The sequence below is a fragment of the Balearica regulorum genome, chromosome 10 (genome assembly GCF_011004875.1).
Source record: "Balearica regulorum gibbericeps isolate bBalReg1 chromosome 10, bBalReg1.pri, whole genome shotgun sequence".
NCBI classification, from domain to species: domain Eukaryota; kingdom Metazoa; phylum Chordata; class Aves; order Gruiformes; family Gruidae; genus Balearica; species Balearica regulorum.
In genome coordinates, this window is record NC_046193.1 from 6815873 (window position 1) to 6843647 (window position 27775).

Consider the following 27775-nt stretch of genomic DNA (forward strand, 5'->3'; position numbering starts at 1 on the left):
TCCGAATAAAAATAAATATTGGCATCACCCAGTCCAACAAACATCTTGTGCGCACAGTAATAGATTTCTACAATATACGCTCTCTACCCAGTTACAAATGATGGTGTTCTTGAAGTGTATGTTTTGTAAAAAGAGTATGAAGTTGAAAGCAGTATTAGTTTACCGTTTCTCTCATTTTTTATTTTATGGAAAAAAGCAGCCTTGCTGAATTAGGGTTCTTTGGAAATGGTTCTGTAACAACGCCCATAGCTGATGAAATGGGCAGTAGGACCATGAGTGGAAGTGGCAGCCCCCGCTGGCTGCAGTCCTGTTCCTTGTTGCAAAGTTTCCGAGGCTCTGCTCTTAAAACATCTGCAAAACAGGCATTGACTTCCTGCAAAAGACAGCACTGCAACCCTGAAATTTAGCAGGTTTTTTTGGCACCATTTCATACAACATTTTGTAAACATTGGCAGATGTTTTACAAATAAGGAAGAACTCAAAACAACATGTGGTGCATGGAGGTGACACTTCAGAGGAATCGTATGCACAGAAGCCTCTGCCCCTGGAATGGAAGTCATAGTTTTGGTCTTCAGGTTTTTTTCACAAATTTTAATTCCAAAGTTATTTTGTCTTTTAGAATTTCAGTTCCTGTGTATCTTTGAAGCTAAAAATATGCCAGCATTGTAGAAGATTTAACAAAAGTTGCTTTCTATCCTGCTAGTAATATATAACTGGGAAAATCTTATTATTTTAAAACAATGTACTGAAAGAGAAGCAATTTCTTGCCTAAGTCAGTAAGATAAAGCAAATTATGTAATCAGAAGCCTGTTTTTTAAAAGAACTGTGTAGACACGATACCAAGACACGTTTGTGTGAATTGCTTGTACTTCTAAGATGCGGATTTGGCTGGACAAATTACATGACAGACAATGTGTAATTTGGAAACTGGACACACCATCTTGCTTGCTTCACCACATCATAAACAGGCTTACCCACTTGAAAAGCAGGAGATTATTTCCATTATAAATGAACTTGGTGTTTGACTTACATGCTGGTGACGCCAGGTTTTATCAGCAGACTTATGCAAGTTAAAAATTCCCTGCTTTGAGTTATGGAGTGTCTACGCGTGGCCTCTTGCACCTGCCTGCTACCTGCGGGAACAGCAAATAGCTCCAAAAGGGGGAGCAGCCAGGCACGGCTGGTGAGTAGCTCTCACCCCATGCCCTCTGCTCTAAGTGAGGCTCAAGCGTGTGCAGACCATTGAGAGCCACTCTTCTAACCCATCTGCTGAAACCTGCAGTGCTGGTGGTTCCCCAAACGCCCCAAGGCAGCCTGATGCCCTTTTAATGCAATTCTTCCTTGCTGCAAAGGAGCAGATCCTGCAAACCTCGATAGATGGGAAAAAAAACCCCCAGATGTTGGCCTTCCTCACAGTAACTTTTTATACAGTTGGGTGTCATTCCCTCCCCGCTTCCTACCACTTCTCTGCAAAGCTGTTCCTATCCTCTGGACTGCATCCAATTTGCTTATGCTGCGTTGAGATGCTGTGCCCAGAGCTGCCAGGGGACCGACTACACCTGCGGCCACCCCCGGCTGATGCAGCCTCTCAGGTCTGCAAAGAACTGCTGTGCCCACAGGGACGTCTGTCTGTTCTGCAGCAGCCCTACGTCGCTGCAGTTACGATGACTCCCAAATCCTTCCCGCGGTGCTGCTTCCCCTCTGCACATGTGCTTTCCACTCCGTAAGTATGTTCCATTTCGCTCTTTCTCACTTGAATTGTGTCTTTATTTGTTGTTGAGCCACTCTTCTCCTTCCTGGCCTTTCCAAGCCCCTAAGTGGGTTCTGATGGGCTTCTGATTTCCTGCGCTCCCTTCCATTGCTCAAGAAGGTGAAGGCAGACACAGCAATGAATTCTGTAATTTCTAATTCCAATGCAGAATACACTGTGTATCTCACGCGCTTCTCTTTTAACCAGCATTGTACCAGTTGGTGGTAGGAGTAAAATTTTTATCTAATGGTAAGCATCTGTCTGCCACTTCTCTCTCCCCCTACTGTCACCTTTAGCTACGTTTGCAGTTTTCTCCTCTGCTGCAGGAATCTTGGAAGAACTGCATATTAAAAAGGGGATTTTTCTTCCGTCTCCACCAGCGTAAGAGGGAGTTTCTCAGGCTGCCACAGAAGCCACACCAAAGCAGACTAGAGCCCCTGAGGTCAACTTCTGATGAGACTCCTGCCACCTCCGGAGATTTGCCTCATCCCACAAATCAAATGGGAACGCTCTGGCTGAGCTCTGCCCAGCATTGCCTGCTGCCTAAACTTTGCCAGCCAGGTAGGTCGAGATCTGCCATCCACTGCTGCGGGTTTTCGTTTGAATGGAGCAAGTGAGTATGGGACTGGCCCTGACGGGCACTCCCACAGCTCCTGTTTCAGGATCCAAAATGGATCATTGCTTTCCTTTATTTCATTCCATCTCATTCATTATCTTCCAATAAAATTCAGAACTATGTAAATTAACCTTACTAGTTTCAATTTTCTGGTCTTCTCTCGCTCCCTCCTGTTTCCCTCCCTCCCTTCCTTGTTTTTCACTAACTTATTACCTTTTGTAGAAACTACTGTTTTATTTCATTGTTTTTGTCTGAATTAAGCAGGCAGAGATAACTAGCTACTGTGACACACCAAGAATTGGTGTTTTTTATTCTACAGAACTTCTGCTTTTAGTAAAGGATTTCATTCCTGGAGAAGGCCTGTCTCTCCCATAAATATAACAGTAAATGTATTTTTCCGCTATTTTTTTTCCTCTTTTGATCTTTTTTCTGGTGTATTTTTGTTCACCTCTACCTTTGTTCTTTCAATTTAATCCATCACATCTTAAGTCATCTCTGTTTTTCCCATGACACTCCTTTTCCCTCAGCTGTGCGTGCATTCTAGTTCCCCACATGCTGACTTTCTCTCCTTGTCGTGTAACAGTAGGGAGATTTTCTACTTTGCCATGTGAGACCACAAGTGCTTTGCTATGGCTGATCTGATTAAAAGAAAACTTGAAGTAAATAAGAAATCTACTTATTTTTTGCTTTGGAACTAATAGCTTACAATTTCTTCCAGTACAAAATGAATATATAAATAAATGGGACACTTCTTTCCCTGAAGTACGTACATAAATTCTGTTATGGGAACAGAGGAAGGAATTTTACTGGAAGATGGTAAGGCTCTTACACAAAAAAGATACTGTCCAAAAGATTGCTACTGTTACTTAAATCTGAGTGCTGTTTGGAACTGTGGTATTTCATTAATTTATAAAGATATGGAGATGCAAAAGTTAAGTTCAAATTAGAATATGAAAATGAAGAAGTCCTGGATGTTAACAGTCACCTCGAGCGATAGCACTGCACCAGCCCTCGGCACTCTACAGACAAGGTGTCGGATGGTTAGAAGTGCTACTGAATTATCCTGAACTACGTGCTGCTCCATCAGCTGGCCTCTCACGCTGAACTTCAAAATGCATCTGGCATCCTGGGTTTGGGAAACCGGAATGAAACATTGCTAGCTGTTGGAATAACAGAACAAGCTATTAAGTATTGATGCTTTTATTGATTTAAAATTGGATAGAATGTTTCTGTTATGTTTTACAAAGTAACATTTTAAGTCAGAATTTGAAAACTAGTAAATTAAGTCAGTAAAATGAGGATATTTTGGGGGATGAGCGGTAATCCGTGCACACAAGCAGAACAGCTGTTTAGCACTTAAGATTTGATCAAATATGTAGTAAAACTCTGAGAATCCATCACATCTTGGCTTTGCCAAACACTGTAAGCTTATGTATTTTTAACACTTAAACACTGAAAAATACTATTCTTTCAGACAAATATTCTGTATACCCATGAATTTGGAGGAAGTTGTAGTTGTTTAAAACAGACTGGAAACAATATAGTCCGTATGAACACCATCTATCAGCCCAGCTCCATTGTTATGAACAAACCAGCAAGGAATGTCAACGCCGTGCTTAGGATCCCTTCTGTAATCCTTCTGCCAGCCCCTGAAAGGGAAAACACAGGCATGGAAGTATCAAAGCAGAAACTGCACTTTGACGAGGTAATCTTTCCTAAGTCTTTGGTAAAGACTTAATTATTTTGTACCTTGTTACTCTAAGCTCGTTGTTTTTAACAATCATCGTGGCATCCGGTTTCTTGGGATCAGACCCAGGATGAATTTCAAGTATGGTGAAGTCAATGGTGTGGAAAAACTGCCCTAAAAATTGAAGCAAAAATAACCATTTCAGGCACGTTGCACATATTAAACCAGAAACAAACCAAACAGAAACCCCAGAGCTTCTACATTCCCATGCTGTTTTCCACGTCCTCTCAGGGCTTTCAATGGATAAGCAAACACCAAATTTCGTGCAAGGCTGAACATACGTCTATGGTATTATTTACTTTTTATAAACCAGAATTCTCTGCATATCATCTGCATGTAAGTTCCAACTTCTGAATGCACAGTAAAATGAGTCTTTTCTAGATATCTTCAAGTTATCCTTGCTTTGTGTCTTGTCTATTCAGTTGTATTTATTACATCGTCTCCAAGTCTTTAGCTTTTTTTTTTAATCACATAATGCATGTGTTGTGCTCTGCAATTTTTGGATGTGACTATGCTCAGAACAAGGCTGACATCTAAGGAATTTTCGCACTCCTGCCAGGATTAGCTTTCACACGCTTTTGCCCTGTCTGGGCTGGTGCTTTGAGTGCTCTCATGAGCACAGATTTTAGACTATTTAGTGAAGTACAGAGGCAAAGTCAAAGATGATGAAAATAGCAATGCGTAAGTCAGTGAACTTGTAATATGGCGTACCCACACGTCACCTGGGCTTTTGCAATTTTCTTCCTACTTACAATTCATACCATAGCAGAATAACTTCTGTGTAGAGAAGTCCTTTAGCCTGAGGAGACTGGAGCAGGAAAGCATAAATAACATTCCATCCTTATTCTGCTCTTTTTCTGTTTTATTACAGCATTTCCCATGATGTATGGACCTAACGTGTGCTACCACTGATACCTTGGCTCACTCTCCTCAGGCCTCAAAGTGTGTACCAAGACTGAGAAGACTAAGTTCATTATTTTCCACAATGAGTAAACTTACTGACCCAAAATGAATGTTTGCTGCCCTTATCTGATTTTGTAAATGAAAACTGGAAGGCAAGGGAAAACGGCTGCAATATCTGTATTTTCCAACAGAGAATGCACACCACCAAACTCACTACACTGGCAGAAAACAAGATTCAATGGGGTCAGAATTTTGATCCCTGAATTACCAACTTCGCTTTTTACTAGAACAAAGAATGTTAGGTAACATGAGGAAAATCTTAGATGATACAAGGCATTCTGTGATTTTAATATATGCTAGAAAAATCAAGATACATCTTATATACCTTAAAAACTTCTTTTCTTACAAGGATGCCTTAACTGAGGTTTGGCAAATTTTGACTGAGCAAATACATGTATTTTCCCAGAGTGCTTGTAATTAGGAGAAAGGTGATGAAGATGAAAAGAGAGATCAAACTATCCAAGAGGATGAAGGAAAAGTGGAGCAAGAAAAACAAAAAATCTGTAGTGGGATTTAGGAAGATAAAGAGGTTTAAAGATGCCAGTGAGCACAATGGATGGTAGTGATTTCAGCAGCAGCAGAGGAATTTAAGAAAAGATAATGCATAAAGTCTGAGCCCAGAATATTTTCTCAGAAATCTTATTACAGCAAATCAATGTCACTTCAGTTTCTTCCACTATCTCAGTTCAGAAAGGCCGAGTACAAGATTGGGTCTACAAATTATATAGCCTCAAGGAAAGACAAGCATGAAAACACTAAATGAAGTCATACCTAATAATCCATGGGTCTGTTCAGACAGTTTATCACTTTCCAATGTATACAGTCCTAGGAAATCTTGGTGGAGAGGATGTTTCTTCCATACTTGGTGCAAAACAATAACAAATGAAGTACCACTGCTCATTTTGAGCACTAGATTTTTTTTCCTGTTAATTATCAAAGTTAAACTGAGGAAGAAAGAAAAACTTGACTTAGGACATTGTGCTTCCCAGACTTAATAGCAATGAGAAGAAACTTGAGAAGAAGAAATATGTTTAACAAACGAACAAACATGGCTTTATAAATTGCTCAGTGTTTTTTAAAATAGCAGTTTTCCTGCCTACTTTGGTCCGTGAGAATCTGTGTGTTCACTGACAGTCCAAGACTCACTAAATCACACAGTAAAAGGCTACCTAGCCTTTAAACTTTTCAGCAAGACGTTTCTACCAAACCTTGTCCTCTAACAGCACAATTAGTCACAGATGGCTTAGTAGATATGTAGATAGAGCACCTCACGCTTGGTAATAAAAATGTTATTGATAAAACCATCGCTTCCTTTGCCTGGATGCTACCTGGCACCTTTCCCTTTTGTTTTTTAGAAAAGACAAGTCCTGAACTGTCTAGGTCAGGGCTAGGATAAAGAAGATTTACTTCTGATTGTGTTAGTGATATCATCAATGTGGTTGTCATAATAAAAAAAAAAATTAGTATGTTGTATGAATAATGGTTTTGCTCTGGTGCTCTTTCTGTTGCAGTGCCATGCTTTGAGAAGGTAGCCATTTTGTTCCAGGCACACAATGAAAATGTAAATGAGGAGGAGGAGCTGCTGCCCATTCTTTTTCTTAAACTTCCCTTTGCACAGGTACAAATGATTCTGTAATAGATAAATCTCACAAAAAAAGATACCTGCTGACAGGGCAAAATATACCTATTCTATAAGTATCCCAATTTCCATTTTTTTTAAATGGAGATTGTTTACAGCACATTATTATGTCTTTGTTTGAAGGATTACACACTATGTCTAAAGTTACTCTTTAAGTATTTGCAAGACACTGTTGCATTAAGCACAACACTAAATCTAGTTCTACCTTAGTCACAGTAATAGAAAATCCTTCACAAAACAGAAAATTCTTCACTTACTTATTCCAAGCAGAGGTATTTATGAATAATCATTCAGCAGTTACATGACAAAATCCTGCAGAATCCAGCAGGACTTGAATCAGTTTCTTTTGTATATTCAGACAACAAATCTTAAAAGTATATTATTGATCAGCACTAAAAAAGTGTAGAAAGTAATACAGGAGCCTGATATTATTTCTGTGAGCCTTACCCTTCTTGTTGCAAGGTGACTGTATCAAGCCAGGTCAAACCTGTTTTTTCATTGCCATTCTGAATTGTGATCCTCTCAGGAGTTACTGTCAGTTTTAAATCCAGATGCTTATTCGCAATGCCAAGTTTTCCAAAATACGTGTTTTGGATCTTTGCATCACTATTTGCTCTCTTATCACCAATGAGTTCTCCGTTGACTGTGATGCCTAACATAAAAAGGAAACATCAAGTATTGTTTTATAGATAGGACCTGATCAACTGATGTCAAGGACTGTCACAGAAATTTAACAACAACTCAAGAAAACAAATATGAGTTGAAAAATAGATCAGAATTACTTGTGCACGTTTCTGCCAAAGTAGAATAAAGCTCTGGGGGCTGTTCTGTGGATTTCCACAGAGACAACAATCACTTTCTTGAGAAAAGTTTAATACTTCCTAGAGCACAAAGAGTCTGTGATGGGCGCACATAGCCTGCGTGACATCGGTCTCTCTTTACCAGGTTTTCCATGAAACGGCAACCTAAGGATTCTTTTATTGCTGTACTACTACTCACTGAGACAAATTATGTCTCTCAACTCTCACAGTGGTTTTCAAACAAAGTTGAAAAGTTCATTTTGCTCCGAGAAGTGAAAACACAGTCACAGTAATGGTACCCTATCACAGCAACAGTAAATCCTAACAACTCTGCTGGGAAAAAAAGCTTACACAGTATTAAAGAGAGAAATAGTCTTTAAACATAAGGCATTTTAAGTATCCTGATTTACTGTATTTTAAAAAATTAAAAGCTCACCTGTAACTGGGTCATTTATTAAATTTAACACAGCACCTGGGTTTTCATTGATATTGAAACAAATAGCATCATCTTTTTGTGGCACTGATATAATGAAGTGTGGATCTCCATCAACTGCAAAGGCAAATCACTAGTATTTGTACAGTGATACACAGGTTCAAAGTGCTGCATGAATGTTTAATGCTATGGCAGTGGAACTGCTGATGCTGGGGACCAGCAGGAACCGGTCCCAGCCCAGCTATATGGCCAGCTTAGTCCCACCCATCCTCCAAAGGAGTGGCGGAGTCCCAAGGAAGCTGCTACCATCTCCCCAAAGTGAACTAAGTTGCTTTTCCCATCATATTTCCCAGGTACGTGGCATATATCCTGTGTCTCTTTTGAGCACTGCAAAATGTGGCACATCGATTGTAGGTTCAGGATGGCCACTTCTAAGTGCTTATCTCTGAGGGCCATGAACGTACTAGTGAGGGCAGGAAGCTCGCTTGAATAGAGAACGGGCAGCTACCAGCACAAAGCCTGACAGTGGGAAGGAGGACTAAGAAAATGACCATATACAATCTCAGTGACTTAATCTTTTAAAAAAAATATTTAGAGATTTTTAAAGTCAATTAAAATGCTAGCCCCTTGGAAATAAAAAATCACTGCTTTTGTGGAAGGGCATTATCTAAGAGAGTCATAAGAATTGTGCGATTTGGTCTTAAATACTCTCTTCTGTTCTCCTAAGCAGACTCTACTCAAATTACTCACCAAGAGTATGCCACGTGGGTTGTGCTGTGAGTAAGTAATGTAGTTGTGGAGCTGCAGAGAGTAAACAGAGAGAAAAAAAAATGAGAAAAATTCACATTAAAATGGAATATTTACACACTATCTGCACTGCAGATGTGAGATGTCAGGAAATTAATATGCTAGGTAAATTGCTAATTCCATCCTAGTTTTTAAAGCATATAGTCCATAGAATGACAGTTTGTGCCCCTTTTGAATCAAGCAAAGCTTCAGGATAAAGACAGATTTCTCTTGTAGCCTAAATTGCTTTGAGGGTTTCCACAAGGCCCAAGTAACGTATCTGTAGGACACAAACGTCTCAGACTTAAGGATTAAGCTGTCTATCAGCAAGTAAATGCAACATCATCCATTGAAAACTTTTGAGATTTTGACATTTGGGTTTTTTTCCAGAATGAATTTAACTCTTTTCAATGAAGACGTGAGAAAACTATAGAGACAGAGATTGAGATAGACTGAGACTAATCTCCAGAGCAAAAACTTAAATTTAACTCTCCCATTTCCAAGACTGCCCACCCAGCAATTTGAAGGGTCAGTTGCTGTCCGGCTCTCTCCTGAATAAAACAGTTTCTTTTTGTATAAGTAACTGAACATATTAATTTAGCCAGAGATGCTGACATTATAGTCCCTTGCTTTATATAATTCCAACAGAGATGCAAATTCAGGTCCATCCTCTGTATTTGGAAAACAGCTTTCAGGAAAAAATGGTGGTTTAATGAACTGGCATTTACTCCTTAAAAGCTATTTAGCCGAAACTTCTTTATCTCGTATTGTTCAATCTTTAAGTGTGTTTTTAGCAGTGAGCAGAATTTGGCAGTATTGTTAAAATACAATTGTAAACCCAGAAAAGGCAGTTTTTATCTCTCTGGTAATTTCAGTTGTCTGAGTCAATTTCCTTTGATAGATGCTGTTTCATTCAGAAACTTAAACTCATGACTTACCCAGCTTAACAGCTGTGACAGCTTGTGCTGTGAATGAAATGAAATGTTATTTCAGAGGCTAGAAAGAATAAAAAAAACAATCTCTCCCACTTCCACCAAAACCGACTCCAAAATTTTGTAATTATGTATACATGTCTAAATATTTAAAAAACTGAGTCAAAACAGACTATTCAGTATTACAACAAAACAAATGTTGAGAACAGACAGCCTTTTCAGCAAAAATGTTACTTCTCCAAAGGCATGAGGTTTGCTCTGTAAGGGGTCGGGACAACCTGTTCGTATCAGATTCCTCTGTGCCATCTTGTTCTAAATTGTACTGCTGGGAGGTCAGTAAGATTTACCCACCTGCCTCCACATTTTTCTAGTCTTTACTCTTTTCACATCTGAAGCTATGGAGGGGTGGCTGAAGACAGGGCTTTGTGCTGAAGAAGCAGCAGTCACAGAATCAGCAAAGACATCTCTGTATGAGAGACTGCTACGCACAGGTATCTGGGAGTCAACAGTGGAAAGCAACTTAGTTGTACTGGGCCTGAATGTTGTGATGGTGGGATGCTGCAATTATCAGAGATAGGAGGAACCACACTGAAAATGGTATTTACAAACTATTCCAGCTGAGAAGTTTTTAATCTATTTATAATACAGTTTTGATTTATTCACCAAGAATTTTATGAAAATATTCCATCCTAGATCGAGTGATGCAGGAAATCCATCTGTAACAAAAATATTAAGTAAATTTAATAAGAAATGTACATACCTTCAGCTGTTACCACAGGCAGGTAAGAAGTAAAAGGAAGAAAAAAGAGAGATTTACAGTTTCAGTTGTATGACTAAACAGGAAGGATTCTGACCCTGTTAAAACATATTCTAAGAAAAAAAAAATTAAAACTCTTTGACAATTGAACCAGGTATCTTCAGTATTTTACAATTCCATTTCTTCCCAATGATACAACTCAGTATCTGTAGATCAAACAGAAATACACTGAAAGTAAAAAGCTGTTATATGCGGCAGCAAAACTGCAATTAGTTATGTATATGGCAAGAGCACTATTAGTAATTGTTTTACTGTTATGCAACTTTCACATTGCAAAACGTTCCTTATTGGTTTTACTCTTTTGTGGTTTTCAAGGCGTTTGCATGATTCTGTTAATACTGACTGAATGATTCAGTAATCCGATTTGTGAATCTAGATTCTAGGGTGTGTGCAAATTATTTTCTTTTCTTATACAGCAGCGGTGTTTTGAGTATTTTCTCCTATTACTGCTCTATACTTTCTATATGCAAAGCAGATTTACTTGGGAAGAGGTTCAGAAAAGGGCCTTTGTACTACAAGTACCTGGAAAGGCAAAGCAAAGAGCTGAAGATCACTCTGAGTGGATGCCACTTCTGTCAGATGTTTGGGTAAGTTTTTCCATCTTACGGAGTCCAGCATAGCGACTTTAAAGTTTACAGCTGTATAATGACTTGAATGTTAAATTAAACATGAAGTGTTCTTATGTCGGTATCCCATTATGATAGGTAAGAAAAATAATGCAAAAACTTTATCAGCAGAATGCCTGACGAATTATTTAGAATTGAAGGGCACTTAGCAATTCATTGTTTTCAGGACTTACTCCAGTTGAAAGGAAAGCCCGCTAACCTCCAGTAAGTGTCTCTGTTATGCTAAATTGCCTTAAGTTACCATGCCAAATTCAGGAGCTGAGAGAGTTTTTCATCTGGAAGCCAGCAGAGAGCCCACACAGAGCCTGGGAGGAACTTTTTGGGGCACTAAGCAAAAGTTTTGGGAAAAAATAATGGATGCAAATCGAAGAGACTGAAAAGCCTCACAAGAGATTTGTCAGACCTATTGAATGTGGCAGAGATGAGGATGGCCCGAACAGCACAGAGATGAGGACAGCGTGGCTTTGGGGTGCACTGAGCGGATAACATTTGTCTTACTTTGCTAAAGAGGAACAGAGTCAGTTTGTTTCGCACAGGTTAAACAAAGAGGCTGAACTCTAGGAAAGTACAGTGTGTTACCGAGCACCAAGTTAATGATTAGCCAAAGTATCAGAGGAGTTGAGAACAAATTGTGCACTTTCAATATAATCGCTTCTCTTTCTGCAATATATATGAATACTGTGTTTTACAGACATAATCTCCATCTTTTAACAACCAGGTGTATCCTGCATGAGAAAGATCTCATGCAAATTTTCCCTTTCTATGTAGAAAGATGTTACCACATCTATCCCTAAGCTGAAGTACATAGAAAAATAAAGGAGAAAGCGATGTGAACGAAACTGAATATAGCTGGATTATTAGATTAGAACTGCTTCTTGGTTTGGGGTTTTTCAACGTAATATTTTATATATTTAGCTTAAAATACACTCATTTTGAATTTATAGTATTTTGCTTGTATGATTTAGTAATGAAGGATGGTTTGATGGAAATGAGCTTTACAATGAAAAGTAATTTTGCATAAACCATATATGTGCAAAGCTTAGAAAGCAGATTTTTCAGATACATGATTAAAACTGTGCCCACACGAAAGCCTTTCTTTAGGGCAACATCAAAGTAACACTTGGCTTCTCAAATACAGTAAAATTGTGAAAATGTCTATACCTTCAATGGGTTTATCAGCAATCCCATCTTGATTGTCATAGTTTTCTGGCTTTGTTACCACCATGGATGTCAGTGGTGTTACAAACTTGTATTTTAGTGAGAGATCCAGAGCTTCGGCTGTAAGATTCTCCTTTTCTTCTCCTGTAGCTGCAATGCTGAATACAGGTAGAAACTCCTAGCATCAATGATTGCTAAATTATTCACCAAACTCAGGATTAAATATTTTTCTTTAAAATGAAGTAATTTCTCTGCAGCTAATTTATGAATAAGGAATATTTGTTACAGTCTAAGAGCACTTCCGATTCCACTGGATATCCAAGAAAAAGGCACAACTGTGCTTTGTATGTGCAATAATTTAAAATTGTTTAATTTGTAACCTGAAACAGGAATACTGAGGTTGAGGAGGAGAATAGGTTGGGGGATTTTCCTTACTGTTCTTAATGCTTTCCCATTGCCACCTCAGTGTGATGTGAATTTCAGCACCCGTCAGATGGCTTAACAGGTTCATGGAAGATGTTATTCTAGATATAATTACCGTTTTTCCAGAAGTTGTTCAATAGTGAGGTAAGCCCAGAGCCTTTCAATGTAATCTCCAAATATGTATTCTTGTTCTTGCAAAGCTTCAGCTGTTTGCTCAGCATCTTGTTGTGTAGTATATGACAAAGCATCCTTAGCCTGTTAGGAATAAGGAAAATTCTCTGTATCATATGCAGCCAGGGACTTCCAGAACCTCCCAAAATCAAGACCTTCACATCTGAAAATCTTATTAAATTGAAAAGCAGTCTGGTCCTACAGAGAACTTGTCCAGGAAATTGTCAGTGTTGTATGAGGATCTTTGTTCCATTGCTTCTCTGAAGGTCAGTAGTGTACGCTATAGGACATAACACAGTTTCCAAATTCACATGGCATTTTTGTTCATTAGAATTTGGCTACTCAGGATTTAAAGAACTTTGACTATGACACCAATTTCATATAGGAACATGCTGAAGCAGATCTGCTGGATAACTTACTAATAATACATTATTTGTATTTGAAATATACCTAATTGTATATAATATATTTAATACACCACAGTGCATGTGGCATATATGCAGTTCACAGTATTTATGGTAACATGATCTATAATATGTTTGTGTGGTGTTTATTCAATATTAGGGGCAAACAATTTTACAGAATCTAGATCATTTGGTTCATATTAGACTTCTATTTTAAGAGGACGATGTTTCAAATATTCAGCTGGCTTATCTATCAGTTTTCTTCACCCAGTGAAGACTATAGTGTCTTTGAACACCGAACATTTGGCTCCTGAAAGAACCAGGTAGGATATTTACAGACTCAACTAAAAAAATAAAATAAAATAAATTTATTTGTTAGCAAAGCTAATGCAGTCACACTGCACAAAGCTGTTGACCCCAGTATACCTGACTGAGTTACACAAGTAACTTTCAGTTTTAAAAGCAATGACTTTGGCGCATTTAGTTTCTTACATATGCAGTAACACATCCTGTCGCTGAGGTAAAGAAACACCAGTAAATATTTTAAGTATTGCCAGCTTTGAACATTCAGACATTTTGCATGCCTTACTTCAGTCAAAGAAATCCATACTTACGCCTTCACCTCTCACATCTACAGTCAAACTGTTTTGGTTGTTGTCTATAAAGCGCCCAGCCACCACAATCTCTGACCCATCATAGAAATGCTTAAAACTGTTTTTAGTTAGGTCTGATATTTCATTTTCTGGGTAGTTTAACTCCACATCCGTGAGCATGGGATTTGACACCTCACCATAAAACCCCTACAGGATTTAAAAAAAAAAAAAAAAAAAAAGGAAAACATTTAACTATCATTGTTTCTTTAATTCATAGGAAGACCTGTACCCAGAAACATCCTCCTATTTCAGCAATGAAAACTAAAAGTGTATTTTAGCAGAAATATTTAAATATTCAGTATAATCTCAGAGTACAAGGCCTAAAAATCTACAAATAATGGAAATGAGAAAGGACATACACACTCCTCAGTCTCACTAAGAGAGCAGAAAAATATCTGAGAACAACATGCTGTGGATGATGAGTTCCATCAATGTTCATCAAGAGGGATCCCAAGCTTCCCCCCATTTGACAGAAATGAGTTTCTAGATCTATTCCCTGCAGAGACTGAAATGACAACATAAGCCAAAGGAGACTAGGAATTTGATTTTGGCAGAGCTTGCAATGAAATCTAGTATTTAAATTCTTTGGTGAATTTTTCAAATGGCTGCTATTGGAATGCAAGAAGTAAAAAAAGAGCAGCTCTGCACTGCCTATACCTGTTCTCATGCCTTATATGACTACAAAACGCTTCAGAAGTACGGTACGATACTCCTGCTTGCAGTAAGCTCTTAAAGACAGAATATCTAGAGCCTTTATGCTCTGTCATCCTTCTCTTCCCTTGACATGACATTAACTACATGATCTGTGAGGTATGGGAGATATAACGACTGCAGCAATTTTGCTGCACACCGAAGTGTCCTTCAGAACCATGACTTGTGTCACCCTATGCCAAGTTTTGAACCCTCTTCTGTAGCCCGCAGTATCTCCCTTTTACTGTCCTTCCACTTCCTGCTTATGTAAGGGAAGGGGAAAATTAAATGCAACTAATATTCTGATTACAGCAGACTCTTTAGTATCTCAGTACAAGACCACACTTTGGGATTTTGATTACTTCAAAATAAGAATGTCTGTATAGTCATCTGAATTCATGTATCATTTAAGTGGTGATTACTGTACCTGAAGCTGTAAAGCTGCATCAGAGTCAGGATAAATCCGACGTGCCAATCCTTTATTCTCCAGCGCCATCTTCTCCAAGAAGCTGTAGTCAACACCATAGCCAAAACCCAGATTGTATAAGGGATATTTTCCTTCAATGGCTTTTTTTACATGCTCCTGAATGTCCTGAGTATTTGATATGCCTGCATCAAACCAGAAAAACGTTGCGTTTTCTTCATAAATCAGTAAAATTATCACAAAATGAAATGTGCCTAGTTATGGTTGGATTTCTTAGGAGGCATTATCAAAAACTTGCTTTACTAGTATGATGCTGGTATAGTAGCATTTAAATCATGAAAACATCCAGAAGTCAAAGATGGAGGCCAATTTTAACTGAGCATTTTTTTGTTAGTTAATTCACTCTATTATTCCATCCAACACAAACTTACCTACATTTGGTTGGCCATCTGTTAACATGATAATTATAGAAGCGCTTCTCTTGGGCACAAGGTTTCCTTCATGAGCAGCATTCAGCATATCAATTCCCCTCATTACACCACCATGTAAATTTGTCACTGCAAGGTAGAGACAGAAGTTTGATTTCAGCACAGTCAAAATAAAGGCCCGTTTTTCACTGGAATCTGTCAAGAGCTCATTACAGTATGAAAATGAAATATTTGGGTTTGCAAGCAGGGGGATGTTTAGACAGAAAAGTATCTGGACTTTGGAAACATAAGGAAAAATAGATGTCATGCTGAATAAATTTCAACTTTGGGAGTCTCTCAGCAGTAATTAGAAAAAAAAAAAAGCTGTGGCATTGTGTTCACAGACTGAATTGATAAATTAACTTACGCAACGACCTATTGGTAAGTCCAGTAAAGTACTTAACTGCCTGCAGTGTCAATGCTCCGAACAAACTTCCTTGCTTCATCCAAATTCTCAGGAGTGGCCTTGATTAATGTTTCTTTCCAGGTGTGTACTTCACTACCAAACAGGATGAAATTGAAGAAGTCATCATCTTTAATGTCATCTAAGATTTTTAGAAGTGCCTGTCTCGTCTGTAAGACAAAGAAATTTAAATGCATGGTTCAATATTTAAGAAAACAGGTACTTACAGTTTTTACAGGATTAATCTCTCAGCATTTGGGTATTTTTACCTTTTACACAGTATGTCACGCAAAAATTCTGAGCTTGTTCTGCCCTTGCCAGTCCCTGCGTCTATTTCAGAGCAACTCTAGTGAAGTCAGCCAGTTGCAATTACATCTAGTGACTCTTTGTAACTGAGAGGAAAATCAGGTCTCACGTCATGCATCGTAGCTTACACTGAGGTAAGCTGGCATGGCAAATTGAAAGTGATGGGAAATGGGTAGCTACAGGTTGGTGGAGAAGCTCATATGGAAGCAAGCGTGGCTATTTTGATGCAGCACCAAAACCTTAAAATTCTGAGCATTAGCTTAAAATGAGCTGTCCCAACTAATAAAGACCTGCCCCTTCCCCGAGGAGACAGAATGAACAACATAGATAATGCACATAATACTGTATGCGCATTTTACTTTTGAAACTGTCCAGTATATGTGACAGAACTCTCTGGAAATGTTGATATTGAGAGTTTTCAAATGATAACATTTATAAGTAGTAAGTATAGCCTGAATGTATAGAATTTTATTCTACAGTATTGCCTAAAATTAATACTTATAGTACTGAGCATAAAACTACTTGGTATAGCTTAAGCAGCACATATGTACTATAAGCCAGCATGTCCCTTCCATCATAAGAGGCTTTTCCATTGGGACGCTATAGTAAATGTAATAAATTACCTGTTCTATTTCTCTTCCAGACATTGAGCCACTAATATCTATTACAAAAATAACATTCTTGGGCAACTTTGGAAGATTTGTTGGTGCAAAGAAGTGTACAAAGTAGCCATTGACAATCTGAAAAATAAAAGGTTAAAAAAAAAAAAAGCTTTTGTATATTATAAAGATAAAATGGATAAAAAAGAAATTACTTTTGTTTAGTCTCTAGCCTCTGAGTGAACTAATAGACTTTAATGGCCCCAACCAGTCTCAGCTCTGCTCATGAGCCTAAGAGCTTCATTTAAGCACAAGGCTGAGCTTTTAATCCCTGCTCGAGCTACACTGTAAGAATACCTGTCTCCAGCTGTGTCACAGCCATACCTGCTCCTGTCCACGGACTCCACTGATCTGGATCCCACCCTGCAGACTGATTTCCCACCTTGACCTTGGGCTGCCTCATCACCACAAACTTGCCTGATGACCTGGACTCTCAGCTGACTCTGACTACAATCTCTGGGTCTGCCATGCTCAGGTACTGTAGGGAGTGGGCTCGTGGCTGGGGAAGGCCCTGTGCCATCGCACTCAGCTCCCTGTCCTTTAGGGAGTAGCTGGCCCTCACTGCACCTTTACCATGCAAGCTAAGCTGTTCAACAGTTCAAAATTTCCAGCTGTCAGATTTACCTGCAAATTATCTGGAGTTGTTCTCTTCACATCATACCTTACAGTAAAATCCCCATCCAAGACAGACTGTGAGCAGGTTGCACAGGTTCGCTGCTGATCAAGAGTGGGCTTGAAAGAGATAAGTCCCTGAAAAGAAAAGCCTTCATTAGAGCCTTAATAGCTGAAAATTTTCTACAGAACATAAAGTTTGCATTTTTGTAAAACTAGTATATTTATATACACAGACATGAGAATAACCTGTTTTACCATGTTAGGTATTAGTTTGTATCCATATGTATTTATATATTTATTGATGGATAACTGATATGCGAAGGCTGCTATCTAGAACTTGCTTCATATGTTTACTTCCCCACCTTCCTTGGTTCAGCCCTCTGCTCTGAATGGGACCTTTGATCAGGCTGTTGGGCAGTCTACGTCTTAGGAATTCTACCACCTCCATACATGAGAAAACTGTTACTGACTCAGTTCTTCTGTAAGAAAAAGTCTTACTGGTACGCAGGTTTCCAACTACTGCTGTGGGACAAGGCCTACTAGTTTGGGTACAGTACCCTGCTAACAGCTACGTGGCTTCTGAACTGTGTGGAGGTGGTCTTCAACTTGCTAGCTTGGAATTCAGAGCTCATTTGCACAGACAAGCCTTCACTGCATTTTTCTCTATTTTTTTCTCCCTCTCACCTCCATTGCTAGCACTGATGTTATCATTTCAGAATTATAACCATAATAAATAAATTATGGAATGCAGTAGTCATTGTACCTTTTTATCTGTGAAAGTTTTTTGAATGATATTTTGTAGATCATTGGTGATGAATGTTCCTTCTGCTTCCAGCTCAGTGATACCCTGGGGCTCAAAGATATTTACTTCAATCTGAAATATTAATTGAAAATTCATTGTCATTGATTACCCCACAACACATCAACTCAGCCATTTACAAGAGGATCAGCAGGCAACTATGGATGTAAAAGAGGGATTTTTTGTAAAAGCAAAAGAAATTTACTTTTGTAATTCATAATAGCAGTCCAAATTCACACTTCTGTGAACACACCATCAGTGAAACAGGCCTTTTTGTACATAGAATTTAAAAATAAAGCTAGAAACAAATAAACCTTAATAGAAATGTAACTTGTTTGAAAGCTAGATATTGGAACTTTGTAAAATGTTAATAAATAGTCAAGTCCTTCAAAAATATAACCCAGCCATTAGCTGTGAGTTGTGCCCAACTTTGACCTATATTTCAGCATGCCTTCTATCGTAGTGTGTTTAAAATAATGCTGCATAAACTCTTATACATGCCAAGTTTTGTAATGACTTTTACACAGCATTTTCTGGGCACACAAAGGAGAAATATTTTGCCTTAGAGCTGGTATTAGCAAGGCAGTTAGGAGTGACCAAAGATAAGTTTTGGCACACAAAAGCCACAGTATTCTAGAATGTGATATATATATCACTGTAATTTAAGACGATATAGTTTCATGGTGGTGTGAGAAAGGTGTAGTTTATGCTATAAAGACATTCATAAAAGCTATTAGTCTTCTGTTTTACCCCAAGGCATCATAATGGCTTTTCAAGGTTTCCATATATAATTTCTTCTGGAGGGTTAGTAGCTGAGCCAATTTGTCAGGCTTACAAATAAAAATCTGCACTAAAGCACACTGGATTACCCACGTGATTCATTAGAAATGTTATCATGGGCCTTTAGCACACCTATGAACCAATGGGAATAACCATGGTACTCCACTTTCAACAAATGTACAGAATTTCATCATCTCTTAAGTTACAGTATCCAATTTGATAGTTTGCCATTTACCTCAAAATCTTTGACAAGCTGCTTCGGTTTTACTTTGATGAACATCTCGTATTTTCCAAACTGTCGCTTCAGCAGTTCCTCATATGTGAGTTCAAAGGTGACTTTACTGGCTGCTTCAATGTTCACTGAGACAGTGAATTTTTCTGTTTTTCTTCCTGAAGCTCTGTATTTAAGTGGGTAAGAAAAAGAATATCTTTATCCTCTTTCACAATATTTATTGTTTGGGTTGGTGGAGTATGACTTTCAAAAAGGAGTAAAACAAAGATGGGAATTTTGATCTATTGCTAAAATTATACTCAAACTGTAGAATTTATTCGAGTTTCCTAGTGAGCTTAATTCCAGGAACAGGTCATACAAAGGCAATAAAAGTTGCACAAACAGTCTTTCCACAATTGCAGATATTGCCTGTGTAGTCAGAAGTTGTATTTTCTTTTTATAATTTACACTACAAGAATTCTAACTTAATGATTGTTCTTTGGTCCTGTAAAAAACAAACTTCAGAAATATGCCAGACCAAGGTATTTCCAATCTCACAATTTGCTACAGGATGATGGTGTGGAAGCCACACAAGACATCATTCTTACTTGACAAGACCAGCAGTCTGTCCCTTTGAAACAGCCTTCTCATATTGCTTTTTTGCAACTTCTTTTTCCTTTATAGTTCCAGGATAAGTGACACCATCAATTGTCCTGCGGATGAAAAAGTCTTAGTTTAGCTGAATGGTTTGCACCGATACATGAAAAGTTACTATAGGCAATTCTATGTTCATTGATTGGTTTGCTAAAAAGCACTTTCAGGAATCTGATATTGCCAAGATTTGAGCACTTTCACTGAAGTTAGTCTTCTCAGTGAATTTAGCTAGAATGAAGAGTTCTGTACTTCATATCTTAAGAGAATCTAAACCAATTTTTGCTCTGAAAATGAATTAGATCAAAATTGGGCTGATAGCAACACTACTTACGCCTGCCATATTCCTACACTTCAGCAGCTTGACCATCTCATCTCATCTCATCTAATGGCAAGCCGACTCTCTGTCCAAATGTAGCAGTCTACAGCTGAACATTTCATCCTTAGACTCCTTACACCATTAAACAGATATTTCTCATACGAGATTCATCTCATCCTATAATAAAAGGTCTAGCATGCATTAAGAATAGTTTTGCCCTAAAAGCTACTGTTTCTTTTAACTGACAATAAAACAGGCATAGTGTGATTAGCACAGACAGATGTGCTTAAACTGAATTAAACCTCATAATGGTGTGAGAATTGCATATTATTGCAACAAAAGATACAAATGTAAAGGAAAAATTCTATTTCCTGCCTTTCATTCAAATACGATTTTAAAATGAAGAGATAAATTAAGCTATAATGCCATGAGGGAAATTAAATAATGGAACTTTTCTGGTTTGATAACACCAGAGTAAGTAGTATTTCTGAAAAGGTGAATGGATCTCCAGAGAAGACTCCCTGTTCCCTAAGGTCCATGAAGATGAATAGAAATAATTGAAAATTAGTCATCGTTTCTATAGATGTACCAATGTTTGCCTTTCTCCAAGTATCTTGCATGTTAAGTTAACAGTACCAGAAAATTACCCAGGAGGCATTTAGAAATCTATCAAATGGCAAAGTAAAAATGAATATTTGTGTTCGGTTTCTCCCAGTTGCATTTACACAGGTTTTCAGTCTTCTCTCACAATATTGTAAAGATTACACACATGCTGAAGTTGGTAATGAAGGCTGTCTTAGGGAGTTCAACATCAAAGAAGACTTCTTTGTGCACATTTCCACGATTGACAGCTTGACTGGTGATGACATTGTGGGCAAATCGGGAAGTTATTTTACTATCAATTTTCATGCTGGAGATTTCTATCCCATTGACAACCTGTAGATTGAAAAATAAAATAAAATTAAAAAAAGAGCTAGCTGTTACATTGATGTCTGTGTTAATCAGCCATAATCGTATTTTTAAAAAGAAATCGTGGCAGGACATTCTATCACTCCAAAGCAAACCAGGAATGACCTTATTACAAGAACTGGAGCACAGCTGCGTTTCCTTGGATAGCTATCACACTGCCATCACCATGTTATTCCATGCATTATAACTATAGCCTCTTTAACAAAATACCACCACAGCAAAGACATTGCCATTATAAGAATTGGAGCTTTTTTCACTACTGAGACTGTGACTTTTGTTTATGGTTAGTCAAAGAGCACAACTTAGTGCTGCCTCTCTCTATTAGTGACTAATTATCAGCTGAGTGGATGACTCCTACAGCAGGGATATAAGTAGACATCTTGTTTAAAAATAGACCTAGACAATTCCAGATGGCTCCATATTCCATTTTATGTTATTCTCCATTTCCTCACAACTGGGCAATACTTATTTTCTTTGAGTGCTCAGGTATAAGGTTGCTATATGAAAGCATAGGTAACAACAGATGTGATGCCTTAGGCAACTCAGTAACAACAAGGTCTGCATCTTGCAGCAAAACCAGCACGGAAAAGAACTTTGGAGTTTTTATGGTGGGCCTGATCTCTGGCTGGTTGATTAAGAAGGTCCCCAATCAAAGCATTTAAGCATTGCTGAAGTGAAGTCCAGGTGCCAAGTGGAATCAGCCCCAGAGATGAGGTCTCTCGCCTTCCTTAAAAGTAACTACAACATAAAATAAAACCAGCAGAGAATGGATGTCTGTTAGAGATACAGAGGTGACTTTAAACAACTTTGCTATTTATTCAAATACAACAAAGTTAAAAATAATTTGTTCATTCTCTTTCCTTCTCCAGGAGTTTCCATCAGACCTTGGAAAGGAACTGCCAAAAACAAGCAACTCTGGGCTACTCCCCTCGTCAAACACATTTAAAAATATCATTCGCTCTGTCTCAACTCACAGAAACATGCTGTAAGAATATTCTTGTCACTATAAATCTTTCTCACTAGCCTGGACAAAACCAAGCCTTACTCACCAAGTCATTATCAGCATTTCGCTTCTGTAAAGAGAAAAACAGGGGAAAAAAACATTACTAAGGTAGAAAAGCTGCATTTAGAAATAAATCACTCAGCACCTATGTAGTTCTCTTCTGCTTCCAAGTCAAAAGAAGTTGTCCAGGATAAGGAAGGTTTGAGAAAGGTCCTCCTTAGTAAACTGAAGTAAATTTGAGGGAAGAGCAATTAAGGCATCTGAGGCAGGTATAATTAATTTGTTTACAGCATTCCCAGTTCTGGTGAATCTTTTGGTTTTCATTTGATGTTAGTGCACCTTAGATACCGTGGGTTTGAAAGATAAGTTAGACTTTGAATGTTGCTGATTTTGTATTTTGCTCAAGTGACACAAGAAGTTGTTATCTTCTTTTAGCTGAAAAACAATAATGGATCACCTGAGAGATGAGGGGAGAGTGAGAGGAAAAGAGGTTCGAATGCTTAGTGCCATTTATATTTAAATGTCATTGAGACTAAAGAATACATTAAAATCTGCTTAATATGGCTTCCTTGAGTATAGGTTGGCTGTGTGGTGACATCAAAGTAAAAACAGAGTATCTTGTCCTGAGAGTGACATCTTTTTCTTGGGAATTCCTGGTTCTGGGTCCTGTGGTATATATTTTGTCTTTTCAAACTAATTTTCCTTAGGAAAAAAAAAAAAAAAAGGGTTTCTATGAAAGCACAAAAAACCAGTCTGCACTTTTTTTTTCCAGTCACATACACATCCAAACTATCAGACAGACCCATCCTTACACTCTTTCAGACTTACTCCTAAATTTTTCCTGTTTCACCCCAATAGTCTCTCCTTCTAACATAAATAGGTAAGATGGTAATTCAGCAGGCTTACAAAGAGGAGAGGCAGTCACCATGAAAGGCTGCATGGAAATAAAAAAAAGCTGTTAGAACACTTTTTTTGCCATATTTGCTCCCACAGTAGGTGCAAATATTAGAACCTCTACAAAAATACCATGTACTCTCTTCTGAAAGAGAGAACATGCTTCAAACATGCTTACTGAATCACGTTAAAATAACAGCTTGTATAACTCAATTCCCGTAAGCTCAGCTGCAAATACCTTATCTCTTTTGGCTCCAACAGCCTCATGGGTCACATTTTGTGCAAGCACGTTCACCTGCTCCTCCAAATAGAGGAGTAAAGACACAATAAAGTATCAAGTCCGATACAAATCAGATACAGGTACATTTAAGGCTTTTGTTACCTTTCACAGTTAGGATTTTTACAGATTAGAAACTGAGGCACAGAGACTTACTTTTTGTTTATTTTGGAGTATTTTTCAAGACACTATATTAAATCTATGGTAATGCAAGGTTTTTGGTGGGGAGGTTTCTCAACTTCTGTAAGACTCTGGCCAAAAAGTCTGTGTACATTTCTCAAGGTTCATCTCTCAAACTGTTATTGCCATACAGGTGATTTCTGTGTGTATGCCTCTCCTGTTTCATAAACCTATGTGGACTTTTTTTAATGCCTGTGTAAAGTATGCACCAATTCAAATCTGTCCTTTCCAAAACTGAAATTATCTTTTCTATTTCTATACTGTTATTATGGCTAATCATTTCGCTTTACAAAACACAAACAACGGAGGTACGGACCCTGGGAAATGAAAAGCTGGAAATCACTGAAATGTCATTTTGTTTGGCACAAACTTTTCCTTGTATTGGAATTACCTAACAGTTTAAGAATACAAAAAAACTACAAAAAATGCATTCTTTAGTTACAAATTCTGCAGTTCTGACTACTGCCTCGTAAATTTAAAGATACTTTACCTGCATTTAATTTTTACAGAATTGCTGTTGCGTACTTTCTTTATCAGAATTATGAGTTCTACAGTAGTTTTGAAAGACTTCTGATTCTATAATTATTTTGAGGCATACTCTGCTAGCGTCATTGAAAAGGAAAATACAGAAAAATTTCTCAGTGAAAGGTATTAGTCACTTTGTACTTCAGCTGATCTTCAATGGAGATATTCAAACCCAGTTGGACATTGTCCTGAGCTACCTGGTCCAGCTGACCCCGATTTGCACACGGAAGTGGATTAGGTAACTCTGTGATTTTGTGATTTTTTTTTTATTCTTAATGATTCACTTGGATGTAGCTAGAGACCTCACTAACATCCAAGGTCACTTTAAGCTAGTGGGTAGAAAGTGATAGTGTCCCATTAAAAAATGTGTTATGCAATTCTAGACCAAGCTGAGATTTTAATATCCTCTACCTTGTGTAATTACAGTTACTTGATCAAATGTTTCTATAGTATTTCCACATATTTACCAGTTGCACCAATTATTAGAATTTTTTTCAGTTGTGCAACAGTAACAAATTCTGCTTTGTTTAATGCTGTTTTGCTGTGGCAACAGCAAAGAATACAGGTGCAAAAATCTATAGAAATTGGAGAGGAAGAGCAGAGGGGAAAAGAAATTTGAACTCCTAAGAAAACAGGGAGGGAAAAGAAGGCTCCCATGACACTACTTCCTGAAAGACACCCTGATTTTACAGCTTGGGAAACTAAAACACAGCATGACTAAAAGATTCAGCAAAGACTGTACAGTTAACCTGAAGTGACCTCTGGGAGCCCATACTACTGAATGAGATATTTGCATACATCCCTAAGTATTACATAGCGAAAATAAGGCATGAAACTTATTTCCAAATTTACAGCAACATTAAAGATTTCATCATCCCAAGTGATGCTAATTCAATATCCCTGAGAAGAGACCATAATGCAGCTAAACTATGAAAACTAAACTTCCTTATGAGCTATGTAGGAGTCTCACTGCTGCCAAAATGAGAGGGCCATAAAAGGAAGGCCGTATCATTGCTACTTGTGCTTTGAGTGCTTTCAATATGTAGTTCTATGGGTAATTTTTAATCTAGAAAAACTTTCCCACCATTAGTAGCTGCATGCATAGGAACAAAGTGTACAAGTGCACAATCTCTGATTCGGATTTTTATTCAATTTTCAGCAGAATTAGGTCTGCCAATTGTGTTTATCTGACTATGGCTTTAAAAGCAGCTTTGAGAGCTTGAAGGTCATCAGCCACACAGACTTCCAGCCATGCTTCATCACTCCTCACTGGCATACTTCTTGCTCAAAGGAGCTAAGACATGGATGGGGACTCAGACCTTCACACAGGATAGCAATCTACTCCATTTCAATAAAATTACATTTGCATAAAGTATATAACAAAACTGGGAGAATCAACTGACTTTTCTTTAGTGTTCTGTGTGTTCGGATGGAGCATTGCAAAGAGCTTTGGCTTTTTTCCATTTAGAAAGGCTTTAGCATTGCAAGACATACAGAGAACAACAGGCAGTACGGTAATCAGGAGGAAAAAGCTACATTATATCTGGACTACATAATGGTTAAATAATAAGAATCCATGGCATCTCCAATTTGCAGCAATAAATCTCAAGCTGATTTGTAAAAGTTAGATCTCTTATTATCCTGACTTTCAAAGAAAAAGTCTTGGTAAAGGCTAGAACCTAATCAACAGAAATTGACTGTAAATTGCTTTGTCCTGTTCTACCCACTAACCTCCAATGCTCCCTAAAGAGATTTGTCCTCTGTAACTTTTCATAGCATGTAACCACTGAGAGAGAGGAAAATAATGTATTCAAGTGAGGAGTAGTAGCCGGCAACTTAACTCAAGAAAATTAGGCAGAACATAAGGAAGCACTGTCTTAGAGATCTAGTCTAAAACAGAATGGCGCCTTTGAGGGACAGAAATATATTTCATGCTATGCTAACATGCACATCTTTTGAGGAAAAATCCTACTATGCCACTTTGATAGTGGACATATTTATCTGGATGCCATGTTACATCTCTTTTTTCTGCTTCCTCAAGGCGTCTTTTGATTGATATTTTGCATTGCTTTACAGATGATAAAATCAGTTCCCTGTCAGCACTGATTGTTTTACACATTTAAATATAAGACCACTAAAACATTTTAGCATTATGTGGTGATGACAGGAAAAACAGAGGAAAGTGGTGCTTTTAAAAAGAGAGATAGGGGAGCTTCGTCAGACCTGATACAAAACTGAGGCTGATTAGAGCTAAACTAGTCTGAGTCCCAAGTCTGATCTTGTGTTCACTGGTAGTAGAGAACACAAAGCTCCTGGTGCCAGCGCTGTATGAACTCTCTGATAAATGCTGATAAATGGCAGGAGGTTCATCTATAAATAATGGGAGCACGATACATGGCTGATTACTTACCTTGACGTTTCGGATATGGGTTACCAAAAAGTCTGATGATGCAAAGGCAGGAATCAACAATAAAATACAAAGCAATAGATGGTTTTCCATTTTGGAAAAAAGTAAGGTTCCAACCTGAACGATATGCATAAATATATAATGCTTTGTTTACTGAGTGTTAATAAATAACCCAGCGTGAAAAGTGGGATTAAACATTAGGCATTTGGGAAAAATCAAATACTGAATTTTGAATTTGCATAATCTGCAGAATATTGTTACAAAATACTGTTACAAAATGTACAGAATATTTCAGCAATGTCTCTTCTATGTAGTATCTCCAGGCAGAAACTCAACAGCCATTTCTGTACAGGCAACTGAGAGTGAGCTCCAGACTCACCTCTTTTCCAAACGAAAACCATCCCCTTTCTGATACCTTCTTAAGGCTGTCCCTGGCTCAAATTTATTGCAGCCATAACAGAGCTTTTAGTCTCTTAAACCCATTTATTCTCCTCTTCAAAAACAACCTCCTGTAATCCTGCATATCACTCAGATACCCAATTTAGGTATCATTATCTGACACATGTCCTGACTGGTACAGAAACTTCCTGTTACATGCTTTCCTGTCCATCTTCATAGCTGAAACCCAGACCCAAGCTCCCAGGGTCTTGCATGTTGCACAATCAATACCCATTCAGCCTGCTGCTGCAAGGCCCACTTTCTTTATTTGTTATCTTGACAGCATTAATTCTCTATCTTTTTAACTGCTTTCATCTCCTCCGTTGCATGAAACACAAACTTTGAGAACTGGGAGTTAAATGCTGAGTGGTAATAAAATACTCAAGTTTACAGAATTTAGGGTATTTTTTTTCCTGCAGTCAGCTCTCTGAGGCACGCAGCCATGAGAGGGACACAGGATAGGTCCAGGAGCTCCTTTTCAACCAGTCTGGAGCTTTTAAACTAATTTTCTGCCCCATCCAAAGGTGGCAGGATGGCTGCGTAGAGCAGCTGTGCTCTGCCAGGCCTCCCCAGCCACCTCACGACCCATGGCGCATGCAGGGTGGTGGGCCTTGTTGGGGTGCTCTGGGGTATTGCGGCACATCTGCCCGTTTGGCTGCACCGCGTCCCTCTCCCTTCCCTTCCCTTCCCTTCCCTGGGTCTCAGCACACGGGTCTCATGGAGCACCACGCCAAGGACCCTCGCCACACGCTGTTTTTGAGGGGACGGCTTTGTTTGTCGGGCCGTAACAAGAGGGGAAGCCAGCCTCGCTAGACTGCTTGTCGCCGCTTCACACCTCCC

The 27775-nt window shown here is 38.3% G+C and overlaps 1 protein-coding gene and 2 long non-coding RNA genes across 3 annotated transcripts; 1 reads left to right on the forward strand and 2 right to left on the reverse strand.

The window, feature by feature from the left end:
* Positions 1-154: 154 nt before the first annotated feature.
* On the reverse strand, positions 155-3492 carry LOC142603122 (uncharacterized). The gene is made up of 2 exons (XR_012836996.1): positions 3352-3492; positions 155-351 (listed from the first exon to the last, which is right to left on the reverse strand). It is a non-coding gene; the product is annotated as an uncharacterized LOC142603122 (long non-coding RNA).
* A 58-nt stretch (positions 3493-3550) lies between these two features.
* On the reverse strand, positions 3551-26628 carry LOC104636239 (inter-alpha-trypsin inhibitor heavy chain H3). The gene is made up of 21 exons (XM_075761878.1): positions 26501-26628; positions 22261-22284; positions 21012-21178; positions 19881-19985; positions 19297-19459; positions 18246-18356; positions 17492-17617; positions 16832-16948; positions 15904-16072; positions 15464-15589; positions 15036-15217; positions 13880-14065; positions 12806-12945; positions 12271-12425; positions 9673-9699; positions 8699-8749; positions 7952-8065; positions 7163-7367; positions 5848-6020; positions 4116-4227; positions 3551-4015 (listed from the first exon to the last, which is right to left on the reverse strand). The coding sequence occupies exons 1-21, from the start codon at positions 26588-26590 to the stop codon at positions 3886-3888; spliced, it is 2673 nt and encodes an 890-aa protein (XP_075617993.1). The 5' UTR covers positions 26591-26628; the 3' UTR covers positions 3551-3885.
* On the forward strand, positions 3946-6690 carry LOC142603121 (uncharacterized). The gene is made up of 3 exons (XR_012836995.1): positions 3946-4071; positions 4985-5055; positions 6588-6690. It is a non-coding gene; the product is annotated as an uncharacterized LOC142603121 (long non-coding RNA).
* Positions 26629-27775: the final 1147 nt, after the last annotated feature.

Excerpts from the sequence above, each read along its gene's own strand:
- LOC104636239 (XM_075761878.1), bottom strand. The coding sequence starts at position 26,590 with ATGGAAAACCATCTATTGCTTTGTATTTTATTGTTGATTCCTGCCTTT. Across the intron at positions 6,021-7,162 it reads GTCACCTTGCAACAAGAAGG|TTTAACTTTGATAATTAACA; the intron begins GTAAGGCTCACA and ends TTTCTTCCTCAG. Across the intron at positions 4,016-4,115 it reads AACGAGCTTAGAGTAACAAG|GGGCTGGCAGAAGGATTACA; the intron begins GTACAAAATAAT and ends TTTCCCTTTCAG.